The following is a 14,355-nucleotide window of genomic DNA, read 5'->3' on the forward strand; positions in this document are numbered from 1 at the left end:
AGAAAGATGCCAACAGCTAGAGAAGACAATAATGGACAACACTGAAAAATAAGACCTTCCTCATACGAGACTCTCTCCTGATTTCCCCCAAACTGCAGAAAACTAGGGTCATCTAGACCAGTGGTTCTTAACCTTTGTTACTCAGATGCTTTTGAACTGCAACTCCCAGAAACCCTAGTCAGGACAGCTGGTGGTGAAGGCTTCTGGGAGTTGCAGTCCAAAACTCCTGAGTAACCCAAAGTTAAGAACCAGTGATCTAGACAAGAAAGTGAGGGCAAGGACCAGAGACTGGGGTGGTGGTGGGGAGGTTGGTACTTTTGACACTACAGCTAGACAAGGAAGTGTACACAAAGAAGATATAAATCTGAGGAAGTGGACTTGATCATATACGTTCACACTAACGGACGGCAGTTAGTTTCCAAGACACCACATTTTTGTCTTTTAATTTTTTCTCTTTTGTTTTGGCCTGATATGCTAACACAGACGAACACAACTATCTCTTCTAAAACTAGACAAAGAAGTAACATTGATCTGGTGATAGAATGAATGGGCCAGAGACAAGTAAGAGGTGAAGCGAAAATTAAAACTTCTAACTGGTGAGATCTGACAGTGGACCAAAGGTGGGATGAGACCATGATCTGGGAGGAAAGGCAGGAACTGTCATCTTGAACATACCGGACTTAATTAACCATCCAAGCAGAAAAAAATCAGAGGCACCCTGAGTCAGGATTGGAAAGGAGGGGGAAAGGACAAAAGTTAAAAAGATGTAACTTGGGTATCAATCAGCTTATAGGCAGTACTGAAAAATATAGATACAATGAAGCTATTCCAGGTGAACACAGAAAGAGCAGAAATAACAACATGGCTCTGATGACCACCAACAGAAAAGAAAAACAGAAAAAAGCTTCTGCATATGAAAACAATAGAAGAAGTAAACAAATAGAATAAGAATTAGCAGAGGCTACAATCACAAAGAGCAACAGTGTAAAAACAATCAAACAAGACAAAGTAACCAAATATGATACAGAGGTGAAGGAAGAGAAGCAAGTGATCTTCGGACAAGGTAAACAAACTAGGATTTTCAGGACAGCAGCCAAGAGAGGGAAAACTGTGTGCTAGTCTAGCAATACCAAGGTACCTGCCAATCTATTATGAGAAACATTTATGTTTAATAGATACACAAAAGTAACCAACCATCTCCAAGGTATTTGTGAAGATTCTCAGTCCTCCAGGTGTGGGTATCTGGAGGTTGAGTCATGGCAACTGGACTTCTTTCTTATTAGGTTGAAACATTTCCTCCTCATCCAAGCAAAGCTTCTTCAGACTGAAACATTTCAACCTAACAAGAAGTCCAGTTGCCATGACTCAACGTCCAAATAACATCTCCAGTGTAATTATGACTAAGATAAAGATGTTTATCATGGAGTGTGTTAATCACCAACCAAAACATTGGCTGCGGGAACCAGCTAAACGGAAGGAATTAAGTTGTATACTATGCTCAAAACTTCCACTTTAGCAACATAATGAAACGTTCAAGCGGATACACCTACAGGATGCAAAATGCAAGCCATCAGCCCAAGACTGACTGATGAAGAGATCGATCTGCCCTCTGAAGTTTCCCAAGGAGCGACCAGCCCAAGGCCCAGGGCTAACCTAACCTTCAGAGTCAAGGGGCGGGCGGGGGGGGGGGCTCATCAGGTGCGTGCAGACCAGCCATCCCGCCAGGCAGGCACCCCGTAACCGCTCCTGGGCCCAGAACGAAGCTGGCCGCCTCGCCGGAGCCTATTCAACCCAGCCCCGATCGAGGCCCCTCGGAAAGGAGGCGCTCCCCGCAACTCTCCCAAGGCCCCTCAGAGGGTCCCAGACCCCCTTCTTCCTCCATCGCCATTGCCCCAAGGGGAAGGAAGGCAGGAACCCCCCCTCGCACGTCGCCGCCTCCTCCTCCTCCCGGGACTGGCGTTCCCTCCCGGGGCAGCCCGAACAGGCCGGGCAGGGCCGAGCGACTTCCGGTCTGTGCGCGGTGAAGGGAGCGGCCCGGCCCGGGAGGCCCTTCGGGAACCCACTCCGCGGCCCCCTGTCAAGACAGGCAAACAGACGGACGGACGGGGCAGCAACGGCCCATCTGCCTCGTCTCTTTACCTCCCGGGAGGCTCGCCTCCAGGGCGCCCGTAGGAGGAGCAGTACCAGTAAGGAAGGCGGCGGTCTCAGGAGCTGCCGGGCCCCCTCAGGCGGGCGAGCGGTCCCCCCAGGAAACAGCCCCGGAGGCTCGCCGCCCCGCTGGGCCCTTCAGTGACGGAAAGGGAGCCGAGGCCTTGGCCCCCCCGGGCTCTGTTTCCCGCCCGGCCCCCAGGACGCCTCCCGTCGCCGCCCCACTGCCTCCCTCGGGGCCCGGCGCGCCGGGGACGGTCCTCACCTGGGGCGCGTCCGGGGCGAGGGTCTCGGGCCGGGGCGGACGCCTGCCTGCCTGAGCCGCTCGCGCTTCTGGAGTTGCCTCCTTCGGTAGGTCCCAAACAAAATGGCGGCCGGAGTCGCGCGCTCACGTCGCGGCCTTTCTCTTCCCGTCTTCCCCTGCGCGGACGCCAGGGTCGGGGAGGGGCGTGGCGGCCGGGCCGCGAGCCGAGGGCGGCCCAATGGGAGACGGAGCTCTCTTTGGGGCGCGAGCCTGCCTCCGGCCTCTCGGCCAATCAGCACCGACTTCCCGCCTAGAGCCACTCAACTCGTCTTCCCTTCATCCTTTGCTTCGGCGGGCGAAGGCCAGGCCGCCCCAAGAGGGGCCTGAGGGGGCCTCCGGAAGGATGGCACAGAAGGCCTCGCGAGGCGGGTGGCGGGCGGCGATTGGCCCGGCGGTCCAGGAAGGGGGGTCCACTCGGCCAATCGGAAAGCGGCGATCAGAAGCGGCCGGAGCCGAAGGCTACTTAAGGGCCGACGAGCGAGGAGGTTTCGCGTGTGGCAGCCCGATGTCCGGGCGGGGAGGATGCTTTCCCTGTTCCGCCGGGAGGCGGGCGTCCCGGAACATCCTGGGTGAGGCGGCGGCGGCGGCGGCGGCGGGACCTGACCAGTCCAGGGATGGCAGGCGGGCGGGGGCTGCCCGTGGCTGGGCTGCTCCCTCCGGGCAGGGGCGCCTCGGGAGATCGAGGGGAAGCGGGGCTGGCCAGGCCAGGGTCGTTCCCTTCACCCGAGCTGGCTGAGTTCTCTGCCCCAGGAAGCGTCTGCCCCCCCTCCGCCTCTTCCTGGGCTAGCTGGATGGATGAGGGGCGAGGGAGGGAAGGAGGGAGGGCAGCGCCTCCAGCATCCCTCCTTCCCGCTGCTCTGGGACCCTTCCCGGGGGGGGGGGGGGCGGGCGCTACTGACTCGCTCGCCAGTCCATAGTTCCCGCGGGGCGGGGGGGGGGGGTTCCACAGCAGCCACTTCTCTCTTCCCCCCCCCCTTCCGCCGGGCCCATAAAAATAGGAAAAGCCTAACCCCTCGCCAGCAACCCTGGGGCTGCCCTACCCGTGTGTGTGTGTGTGGGGGGGGTCAGTCCTGTGGGGAGGGGGGCGCACACCCACCCCAAATATATATCAAGGATGCAGGTTTCCTTGTTGGGGAGCAGAAATGCCAGGATGTCAATATTTCCAATAATAAATAATAATAATGTAATTGAATAAAACCACATTTGGCTCCCATTTTACCTTCCCAATTGGGAGACTGAATTCATCAGGGTAAGTTTTCACTTTCTTTTTCAAAGTGTTCCAAGTTCTCAAGCTTAAAAGGGAGGCTTTGCTCAGCGGCTGTCCTCCGAGGTAGACTAGCTCTGTTATTTTCTGGTGTGGCCTCTTCATTGTGTCAGAACTGTGTTTGCTCCAAGTGTTTTTTTAAAAAAAACTTTTTAGTGCCTTTTGACTTTCCCCCTCTCCCTTTCTTAGGGTTAATAAAATTTAAAAGAAACCAACTCTTCAACCAACTGTTCAGGGTCTTTTTTGGCTCGGAGGGTTTGTGGTGCTAAAGCCAGGTCTGGCCTTGACGAGCTACTGAGAATTTTAGTGCTGGGAGCATCTGATGGCAAGTTGATGTCATGGTCTTCACCTCCGGTGGCTCCCCTCGCTTGACCCACCCCAAAGATGAGAGGAGGGACTGGGGCTCTGTGGCCGGAGAGGGAGTCCCCTAGACCGGGTACCCACCACAGGGTCTCAGTGCATGAATGAGATGCTCAGGAGGAGGGTGGGAGTGAGTGTGTCGGCCACTGAAGGCCACCTGGGGACCCACTGTTGTCTCTACCCAAAAGGGAGATGTGCATTCTGGTCACATCGGACATTCTGGTGCTGCCTGGTGTCAACAAGGTGGCGCAGAAGCTCTTAAACGATACCCGGTGTAGGAACCAGAGTTTTGAACCAGAGCGACCACACCCAGAATACCCACTCAGGGTAGCCAAAGCCTGGCATGAAGGATTGCAAGGGGGGTGAGGGGGGAATGTTTTGGACTGCCCCATGGGGGTGGGGGCAGAAATTGGCAGTTGGTAGACATGATGGCCAGCACAGCAGAGCTGATTGAGGGAGGCCAGAAGGGCTGCCGGTCTTTAGGATGGACAGCACGTGGGGGAAAGGGTGCCCTGGAGAGAAGGAGGGCCATGGCCGTCTGCAGGCCTGGGAAGCCAGAGGGTGGCACAAGCACCTTGGCAGTGGCTCCAGGGTGCCCAGGCTACTGGGTCCCAAGTGCTTTAGGCTAGATTTGTGGCAATCCTCAAAAGGAACCTTTTCAGCAGGCATCAAATGAAAAGTAGTCCATAAAGAGCTCGTTTCTTTTGTTATTTTCATTGTAACATCTTCCCTTTAAAACCCTAACTTCCTCCTATTTCCCCAGCAATCAACAGAGGGAAAGGAAGATAGCACCTGAACAGCCACCAACCCCCCCCCCAAACAATTACCTAATCAAAGCACCTGCAGTACATTTCCCCCAGGGCAGGAGCTGCCCTCCAAGCACTGGCTTTGTAAACATCAGGCTGTGTTACACAATGGCGCACTGGAGCAAGGTTGTTGGAAGGGGGGTCCTGCAACCAGCCTAGGCTGCAGGATCAACGTCAGACCAAGATGTAACAACAACTAGGCATCCACGCCTATGGCTTAAAGGCAGTTGGTTCAACAGACTGCCAGCAACCACGCCACACACAAAAATGCATCAGATCAGATGTAGGGCAAAGGAGAGTCACAAGGAGGGGGTGCTGCCAGGCAGGAGACATTATATATAGGCTTGTGACTCTCCTTCGCCCCACTCTTGTCTGACCTGATGCATTTTTGTGTGTGGCCCGGCAGCGCCCCCTCCTTAAATATATATATATTTAAGGAGAGTCACAAGCATATATATACATATATATTTAAGGAGAGGGCGCTGCCAGGCAGGAGACATATATAGGCTTGTGACTCTCCTCTGATATATATATATATCACAAGGAGAGATAATAAAACAGAACCTTTGTCTGTGAACCATCCTTTTGCCAAACCACTGCCCTCAAAGGCCTTTCTAACGTTTCCCCCTTCCAACGTGGCTGTTCTATGTAAACAAGGATTCCAAACACACTTTTGTATATAAAAAATTAAAAAAGTAAAAGCAAGCTCAGTATCCACATGATCACACGTTCTTCCCAGTTAAAAATGAAAAAAGTGTTGTTTCCCAAACTAGGCTAGTAATGCACCAACTCCCCGACGTTGATGTAGTGCAGCAGACCCTCGCTCTGAGCCTTCGGCTTCCCATCCTCTTCACGCCAGGGGTGGGCCAACTTCTCAGGGTTAGGGAGGGCTGCCTTGTCCCCCAACAAACCACTGGGGGGGGCACATCCCCAACTGGCCACTGTTTCCTCTCCAGCCACCTGAGAACTCTAGTGATTCTGCAGGGAGACAGGATGCGGCAAGGAGCAGCTCTTCCCAGGGTGCACATGCCTTCCCCCCCTTGCAAGGCCCGCTTTACAAGGTCAGGATGGCCAGCTAGCCATAATGCACGCAGTCCAGCACATAAAAATGAGTCCGTATGAGTGATCCTGATCTTCCTCCACATGCAAACTCAAGGCAAGGTCCAAAGGTGAGCCTGCTTCTTGTGTGACCTTCCAAAAGGCAGGCAGGGATTCGGCCCGTGTTCACCGAGCGGGACTTCATACAAGTTCAGTGTATTTGTATCGACAGAAGGAGTTGGTCAAACAGCCACTGGGACGCTCGGCTGAGAAATCAGAAGTCCAAGGAATGAAACCTAGAGGGGGAAGGAGCGGGGTGGGGGGTGGGGGGTGGGAGGGACCATGGAAGGAAGAGCCGTTGCTTCCCTTTGACATTCAGGACATCCCCGGATTTAGGTGGGTGTTTCCATTTGGATTCCTTTAATTGCACAGAGACGAGAGGAGATTCACCGGCAGGGTCACTTCATGAGATCCACAAAGATGGCATGGGCTGTGGTCTGACCAAAGATGAACGCTCCAAGGACCACCATGAACACCCCATAGCTGACCATCATCCACCAGCTGCAGAGAGGCAGGAAGAGAGAAAAGTGTGTGTTGGTATGTGCCTGCGTGTGCCCCATTGGCAAGCTGCTAAGAGAAGCGACACCCTCTTCCTCACCTCCCGACGGGGGAGGATGGGCAGACAGAGGTGCAAGGAGGAAACGAGACACTCACCTGGCCGGCCGGGCTTCTTGGATCTCAGAGAGCTTGGTGTGGATGAGGCAGAGCCCTGGCAGAGAAGGAAGGACACAAGGGAGCCATGAAGGTAGGGATCCTGGCACGCAAGCCTGAGGGCAGAGCTTTCCTCCGCACGCCGTTCAAAGCACCCTGGGCAGCTTAAGGGAACTTACACATCCCCCTCCACAAGCACAAACGGCAGGAGAGCAAGACGGGACACCAGGCTGCTCAAAAGCCACCTTGTGTGAACGGCCATTCACTTCCAGCCCCATTTAAGCCCTCCCATGGCCACCCCTTCTCCTCCCAGCCCTGGCAAAAGAAGGGAGGCGGGGGAAAGATACCCTGGAACACACCCGGGAGCCGGTGCGTCCCCCCCCCCCCCGGCAGCCAGAGGCCAAAGGCCAGGCTGCTGTGGGGACAGGAGGGCCCTACCTGGGAAGACGAAGATGAAGCCGGCTGCCAGCCCGCCAATGACCGAGATGACTTTGCCGATGTCGGGAATGAACAAAGCCAGCAGGAGGGTCAGCAGGAACCAGCCAAGTGTCTGGCCCAGGCGCCGGCGCCGCTCCCGCACCACGTCCTCTTCCACGGCTTCCCCCTTGTAGCGCAGCCAGAGGCCTTCCAGGACTGCCCTGGGAGAGAAGCGGGGCTCAGCCGGGGCCTGCGAGGTCCTCCCGCCACCAGGGCCAGTGCCCTCCCGCCGCCCCTGGGCCGTCCCGTCCCTTTCCTCTCACCGGCCGCAGAAGTGAAGGATCGGGTAGGAGGTGAGGACGCAGAGGATGATGAAGGCCCGGGCGATGGCCACGGCCACGTCGCTGGAGGGGTAGGAGAGGAGGATGTCCTGCTCCGCGCTCGAGCCGAAGGTCAGGAAGCCACAGACGCCTGGAGGGAAAGAGGCCGCCAGCGGGTTGCCTGTGGCTGAGGGAGGAGAGGCCAGGGGCCACCGTCTCTTCCCCAGACCACCGCCGCCCCCCCGGGGATGAGTCCCTCCTGTTCAGGGGGAGGCCAGACAGAGGGGCGGGCCGTGGCACTCGCATGGCCAGTGGCTCCCTACCGGTGCCGGTGTAGACAAAGAGCGCAATGACCATGGCTGCCGTCACGACCGCTCCCCAGGGCTTCACCTCAGGGCGCTTCATGCTGTTGAAGACGGGCACACTGCTGACGTGGCACTGCCAGGGAGAATGGGAGGGGAGGGTTACTGGTCAAGGAAGAGACTAGTCCTCTCCTGGCTGCCCACAGCCTTCACCGTGGAGGAGGGGAAAGGATGTCCCTAAGCCCCCTGCCCCCCCCAAGAGACGGCCAGAAACGAAGCCGCCTTTCCACCCAAGCCACGGGCAGGTCCCCCCCAGCCAGGGGCCTCCCTCTTTTTGCCCTCTTGCGCAGCCTGGCAGTTGCAAGGGGCCTAGAGGCCAGAGAACGGGAGCCCACTCAGGACCAGACCCACAAGGCCAGGCGCCACAGAGGTTCCTGCCTCCTGTCCTGCTCTGAGCCTCTTCCCTTCCCACCCGGCCATAAACCCTAACCCAGCCCTACCTGGAAGCCAAAGCAAATGGTGGGCATGGCGTTGAAGACGGACATCCATGACGAGGGGCTGCAGGAAGGAACACGCAGGCGGGTCAGGGTAGGGGGATTCATGGCCGATTTAGCCATTCCTCAGCAACAGAAGGCTGCTTGGGAGATATTTTTCTTTCTAATCCTATGCGTTCCAGTTCTTTCTGAACAGCCACCCTCCGCTCCTGTACCTGGTTGGGATTTCCCCTGGGGTGATCTCTTTATCGGGCCAAATATACTTGATGATGATGATCACGGTGACGTACCCAGTCCCCAAAACACTCAAGCCACTGCAGGAAAAAAAGGTAAGAGAAAGGGGAAGATGGATGGATGGATGGATGGAGGCTCTCCACCGATTCCCACCTGCCTTTGGCACATACCCAGCACCAAATCGCTCCCGCCTGCCGGGCAGCAGAAAAGCCGCCAGCTGGACCTCCCGGGCTGTTTCCTCATCTCCTGTTTTGCCCTTCCCTACCGCCAGCCTTGGGGGCACCTGGCATATTTCTGGAAGCCGATTTCCTTGGGAACCGACAAAGGAAGGATGAGCAGGAAGGCGGTGATGCTGATGGTGAGTTTCCGATCCGTATACCAGTGAACGCTCTCGGTCCCCAAGGAGTCCTTCACCAAGGCTGCAATTACTAGGAAAGGAGGGGAAAGAAGGTGGTTGTCAATGGCAGGGCCCAATCCACCGAGGAAGTCTTTGCCAGCAGAGGAAAAGTCAGACTGTACACGGCCAAGGCAGAGCAGAGAAGTCCCCACACAGAAAACCTGTGCCTGAAGGTCCAGGGAAGACACACACAGGGCAGCGCTCACAAACAGGAGATCTCTGTGTCACAGAACGCCCAGAAATGGGGTGTTTGGAGCAGGGGAAGCAACGAGAGGGGGTGGTGATAGAACGGCCACAGGGCTAGATTCGGCCTAGAAGAGAAGCTGCACAGACGGGAGAAGCTGCAGCGGCCATTTGCGTCGGCATACCTGCCTTACCGCGTGGTCACGTGGGAGAGGCACCAGGTGGGCATCAGAGACCCGGGTTCAAAGGTTTGCTCAGCCACAATGTTCACTGGGGCAGCCTGGTCGTGGTGAACTAGGGAGTCCCACGTGCATGCAAAAGAACTCACAGAGATGGCACAAAATATCTGAGCCCACCATGGGAAGCAGGTTTCAAGGAGAGGCGACCCACTCCCTGGGCCCAGACGAAGTCCCTCCCTCCCCTCCTGGAGCACAGGACCAGAGGGGATGCGGGTCAGCCTCTGCCCCCTCGTTGGGCAAGGAGGCTGGCACTCACTCTTGTCCTGCTGGTCCCCGATGATGATCAGGAAGGCGATACAGGTGCCAAAGGTGTAGACCACGATGGCCACTTCACACAGCACCCCCGTGACTTTGCCGCACACCGCCCGGACCACCTCCTGGTACGTGGCCTCGTTGCTGGCCTGAGAGCAGTAGGCGAGGATGACCAGACCGCCGATGATGAAGACCAGCATGCACTGCAGTCGAGGGAGAACGAGGTGGCCGTTGGCTGGGAGAGCAAGGCAAGCCTGCCAAGCCACCTCCCTGGCCTGCCCCTCCGGCCCAGCTGGTCCAAGAGCAAAGGGAAGAACCTCCGGGGTGGACGGGGCAGAAAGCCCGGGAGGGCTTCTCCTGTTTTGAACAGGCCGGTGCTTCTCCAGGGAACTGGCCATAGGTTTAAGATTCAGAGCCCTCCGCTCTTCTACTAAACCCCATTTTAAGAGGGACTTCCTGCAACCACAACATTTAAGTACAAATGCAACGTTTCATGAAGGAAGGAGAAACCAGCCAGCGAGGTCAGACCAAGGTCTGCCCCTGGGAAGGCCTCCCAAGATGTTCCCATTCAGGTCCCCAGCAGAGGCCGGGGAAAGGTGGCCTTTCCCTTCCTTGAGCACCCAAAGGGCCAGCGGGACTGCCCCCGGGCACCGAGGGCCCCTTTAACCACCCGGCCTAATGGTTCCTCCTGTTCCCCCGTTTGCTTCTTCTAGAAGCCACTGGAGTCACCATCACCTTCCCCAGGAGGAGGAGGAGGAAGGGAAGGGGTGGCCATTTGCAGCAGAGTCCCAGAGCCCTCCTCCTGCACCCGCTGGCTTGTTGGACTTTCTCCCTGCGGACCCAAGAGGCAGCCTGGGCTACGGAAAGGGGTTTGGCCGGGCTCTCCATCGGAGGCAGCCGAGTGTGGCTTCAGGGGCTCACTTGGGGAAAGCCATGCTTGCCCTTCGCCAAGGCTCACCCCACAGGAGAAGGGCCCACGGGATCCGTTCTCACCACCCCATGGCTTAGCTTGCTTTCCACCCTGCCAGGCCATGTCCTGTGGAAAGTCTCTGCCCTCAGGCCTCACGCTGCCTACGAGCTCAGCCCTGAGAGACAGATAAGGGGGGGGGGGAATTCCCTCCTCCCTGCCTGCTCTCACCATCTGCAGGGCGATTCCAGCCGCTACCCCTCCGGCCATGCTGAAGGCCGCTGGGAAGTTCAGCAAGCCCGCCCCGAGGGCAGCGTTCACCACGATGAAGACGGCGCTCAGCGTGGAGGTCGTGCCCGGCCCCCGCGGCTCCTCGCTGCTCCTCCTCGGCACCCCCTCCACGTTGGGGCTCTGCAGGAGCCTGGCCCGCTCGCCCGCATCGGCGCTCCATTCCCAGTCCCCGTATTCGGTGTTGATGGCCACGTGGCCTTGCGTCATCTCCGCTGGAGTGGGCTGCCCGGCAACGCTCCACGGCGCTCTCTCAAGGAGGCCCCTGTCTACCTCTTCCACCCTGCGCTGGGTGGGGTCCAGGAGGGCATGGAGGCGCGACGCACACCCAGGCTTGGAGACCAGCAGGAGAGTCAGGGCCAGGAGTCCTAGGAAAGAGGAAGAGACCAGAGTCAGCCCCGGGCAGGAGGAGACGCAGGGCCGTCTTTGCCCACTGAACAACGCTTGGCCCGGCTGGCTTGGGAGATGGGCGGGGGGGGGGGGCGCACCTAAGACACGGTGGATCCCTCTCCCCCTGTGCGCCCTCCCTCCAAAGTCACCCTTTATTTGAGGGTCCAGTTCTCACAACAAGGGGGAAGTCAAGAAAGGCAGCGGTGAGAAGGGATGGGAGGGTGTGGTGACAGAAGCCCCCACTCAAAGCCCTGGGAGGCCTGCACACGGGGTCTTCTTTCCCTAAAACAGGGCACTCTAAACTGGAAATCACATGGGCCACTACAAGTCCCATCATCCTTAGGAAAGGAGAGGCCTTGAAAAGGACCCAGCTGCAGAAGGCCAAGCCCACACCCTGGCAGAAGAAGGCTTTGCTCTGGAGCAGGAATAGGATGGACTGCATCTGATTTTAACCTCGATGAGTGTTGCCCGTTGAAATCGATGGGACCTGCAAAGGCTCACCAATGAATCCCGTTCACTTCTGGGAGAGAAGCAGGGCCCGGCCTCCACTCCCACCCCCGCCAGCTCTAAACGACCAGGCTTATTGCAGAGGACCAGGTCCCTTCTCCCCCCCCTCACCTCCACCCCCAACGCCCGACCGGTGCCCTTTTGTAACCCCCTCTTCCCCCCCCCGGTTTCCCCGGGGGGACAGCTTCTTCCCCCACAAGGGGCAGCCGCTCTGGTCATCAGCCAGGCTGGGGAGGGCTGACTCCCCGACCGCCCCCCCTCTCTCCAAAGTGCTGAGCCAGGATCCGCGGCTTCCTCTGCAATCAGCGACAAAGGGAGGCGCCTTGCCTGCTGGGGAGGGGAGGGGGCAAAGTCCGAGGGTCCCGGGCCTTGCGGGCAGAGGCAGGAGCGGGAGGGGGGCGAGCAAGGCAGCCCGGCGGCGCCTCCCTCCCCTGCCTTTTTTTAAGAAAAGGGGACCTGCTCTCCAGATCTCTCTCCCCCCCCCTTTTTTTTAAAGGTGGGTCCGCGTGTGTTCCCCCCCCCATCAACCCCTTGGTCGGCGTCTACCCTCCCCCCCTTCCACGTCCTTTCCACCCCTCCCTTGGATTCCTTTGCCGGGGGGGTGGGGGTGGGGGGAGAGCCAAGGCCGCCCCCCCTGGCCGCGCCTCGACCGGCGCCCCCTCCCGCTTCCCCCGCGCTGCCCAACCGCCTGGCCCTCCGTCGAGGGGCGTTGATGGGGGGGCGGGCGGGCAGGAAGGCCCAGAGGCCGGGAAGGCTCGCCGGGGGGGGGGGGTGTCGCGCGTCCCCGGGAGGGCCTTTGTCTCGGAGCCCCCCTCCCTCCCTCCCTCCCTCCCCGCCCGCTGGCTCGATCGCTGGCTTACCTCCTTCTCCACCGGCTCCCTCCGGCCGCCGCTCAGCTGACAGAGAGCACCACGTGACACCGCAGAATGGCCGGCCCCGCCCCTCCCCTGCTGCGGTGCACCCTGGGAAAGGTAGTCCCTGCCGCCGGAACGGGGGGAGAGGCGCGGAGGCCCCCCTCTTCCCGCCGCCGGTCCAGGACAGGCCCTTGAAAAAAGTCTCCTTCCCCCCCCTGGGGGGAACTACAGCTCCCATCATCCACCCCTCTCGGGGAGGCTGGCACCCTGGCAGAGTGTCGTTCCCCCCCCCCTTCCCTGCTCAGAGTGGCCAGAGAGGCCGAAGCGCCGGCTTGCCGTCCTTCGTTTCTTGGAGCCGGAGAGCAGCGTTGGAGGTTGGCCTTTAAGGCCGAAGCCCTCCTGGCGGCCTTGCAAACAAGCCCAAGCCGGGAAGGCCGGAGGGCCCGGCGGGCCTTTCCGAGCAGCCTCGAGGGCGGTGGCGGGGCTTTCGGGTTCTGGAGGCGGCGGAACGTGAGGGAGAAAGAGGCGCCTTCAGAGCGCGGCCGAAGGAAAGGACCCGGAAGGCCCGCCGCCGTCCCTCCGATCCCGCCCGGGGGAGCCTTCATCGTTCCTCTGCCGGTGGCGGACCCTCGCCCTCTCTGGGCCCGTGCCTGCCTGCAGGAGGCCGGGATCGCTGGAGGAGCTCATCCGGAGCGGGGCCTTCCATAAACAGCCGCCCAAACGAAGGCGCCCGCTGGGCCCCGGACCGGGCCTTCAGTGCTCCGCCCGCCTGCCCAAGACCAGCCTGGCACTTGGGGCGGGGAAGGCCAGGAGCCTGCCTCCGACCCTCTCCTGTGGCCGCTCGGATCCGCGCGGCATCATCCCCTCGTGACCGAGCGAAGGGGAGGACAAAATAAAAAAGGCTTCCGTTTGCACCCCTTGCAGGCCGTACAGCAGCCCTTCTCTTTATTTCCCAGGCAGAGAGAGGGCGGGGGGGGGGGGGGGCGGGCGGCCCCAAGGGGCCAGGGCGATTGGGGCAGAAAAGGGACAGCACAGATCGATCGGGGGGGGGGGGGAGGCAGGCGCCAGGTCCCCCAAGAGGGCTGCACAGAAGACAAGCTGCCCCCCCCCGGGGGAGGGGGACAAGGACAGCCATGAGGGAGAAGGGAGAGGCCTTGGTGGTCGAACCACCTCCACCCAGCCCCCCCCCCAACAGCAGCAAAAGTGGAGCCCTCTTGGCCAGTAAGTGCCGAGAGCGGGAGCAGAGCCCACACACCACAGCCGGGAGGCAGGGGCTCCAAAGCCGAGGGGCTGCTCGCAGGTGGAGCACCTTGCCAAGGCGTCCTGCCCGTCGGCCTTTCCCTTGGGCAGCCTGCAGGCTTCGGCTCCCAGCAGAGGGAGGGGGGGGCTTCACCTCTGGCTTCCCAGCCGCCCAGGAGGAGAGTGGAGGTGGTTCACTCGGCCCTGGGAGGGAAAGGGCAGCGAGGAAGCCCAGGCTGCACAGCAGACCTCGGAGGGCCCTGGCCCTCCTTCCACAGAAAGGGGCTCGGCCCGCCCTGCTCTTGGCGGTCTCCGGAGGCCTGCATTTCTCTCTGCTCCCCAAGGCGAGGCTCCTCTCATTCTTTCTCCCTACGCCAGGCACAGAGAGAGCCTGGGAAAAAGTTCTGCTGGTGGTTCCAGGTTTCATCCCCCCTGCTTTTTGCAGCTGCCTGCGGTGGTGGGAGGGGAGGGGCATTGTGCCAAGGACTTGCATGACGACCCTTTCTCCCATCTGAAGCCTCCCGCATGGGGTGGGGGTGGGGACAGTGGGTCAACCCTTACCCTGCTGATCACCTCGGCAAGGACATTTTGCTTCTGTGGCTTCTGCTGCTTTTTTTCTGAGCGAGGGCAATCTCCTGATCTAGAGCAGGCTTGCGAGAACAGACCAGAACCTGGTCTTAAAGGAGCGTTTGGGTGCATCA

At 59.5% G+C, this 14,355-nt stretch overlaps 2 protein-coding genes and 1 long non-coding RNA gene across 12 annotated transcripts in view; 1 reads left to right on the forward strand and 2 right to left on the reverse strand.

The window, feature by feature from the left end:
* The window catches only part of CNOT1 (CCR4-NOT transcription complex subunit 1), a 51,295-nt gene extending 48,727 nt beyond the window's left edge, over positions 1–2,568 (reverse strand). For all 10 annotated transcript variants that reach the window (XM_072980578.2, XM_072980571.2, XM_072980579.2 and 7 more), the window contains exon 1: positions 2,414–2,568. The gene's annotated coding sequence lies outside the window, so the exon portion shown is untranslated. The remainder of the gene's footprint in view (positions 1–2,413) is intronic.
* A 766-nt stretch (positions 2,569–3,334) lies between these two features.
* Positions 3,335–5,587, forward strand: LOC144584433 (uncharacterized). Its single transcript, XR_013538665.1, has 2 exons — positions 3,335–5,224; positions 5,389–5,587. It is a non-coding gene; the product is annotated as an uncharacterized LOC144584433 (long non-coding RNA).
* Positions 5,588–5,589: 2 nt separating this feature from the next.
* Positions 5,590–13,315, reverse strand: SLC38A7 (solute carrier family 38 member 7). Its single transcript, XM_072980580.2, has 11 exons — positions 12,422–13,315; positions 10,608–11,032; positions 9,474–9,672; positions 8,682–8,826; positions 8,380–8,478; positions 8,171–8,228; positions 7,692–7,806; positions 7,372–7,519; positions 7,070–7,269; positions 6,635–6,689; positions 5,590–6,481 (listed from the first exon to the last, which is right to left on the reverse strand). Exons 1-11 carry the CDS (start codon positions 12,654–12,656, stop codon positions 6,379–6,381), a joined length of 1,782 nt encoding a protein of 593 aa, XP_072836681.2. The 5' UTR covers positions 12,657–13,315; the 3' UTR covers positions 5,590–6,378.
* Between the last annotated feature and the right edge of the window lie 1,040 nt (positions 13,316–14,355).

This window comes from Pogona vitticeps, chromosome 10 (genome assembly GCF_051106095.1).
Source record: "Pogona vitticeps strain Pit_001003342236 chromosome 10, PviZW2.1, whole genome shotgun sequence".
Taxonomy (NCBI): domain Eukaryota; kingdom Metazoa; phylum Chordata; class Lepidosauria; order Squamata; family Agamidae; genus Pogona; species Pogona vitticeps.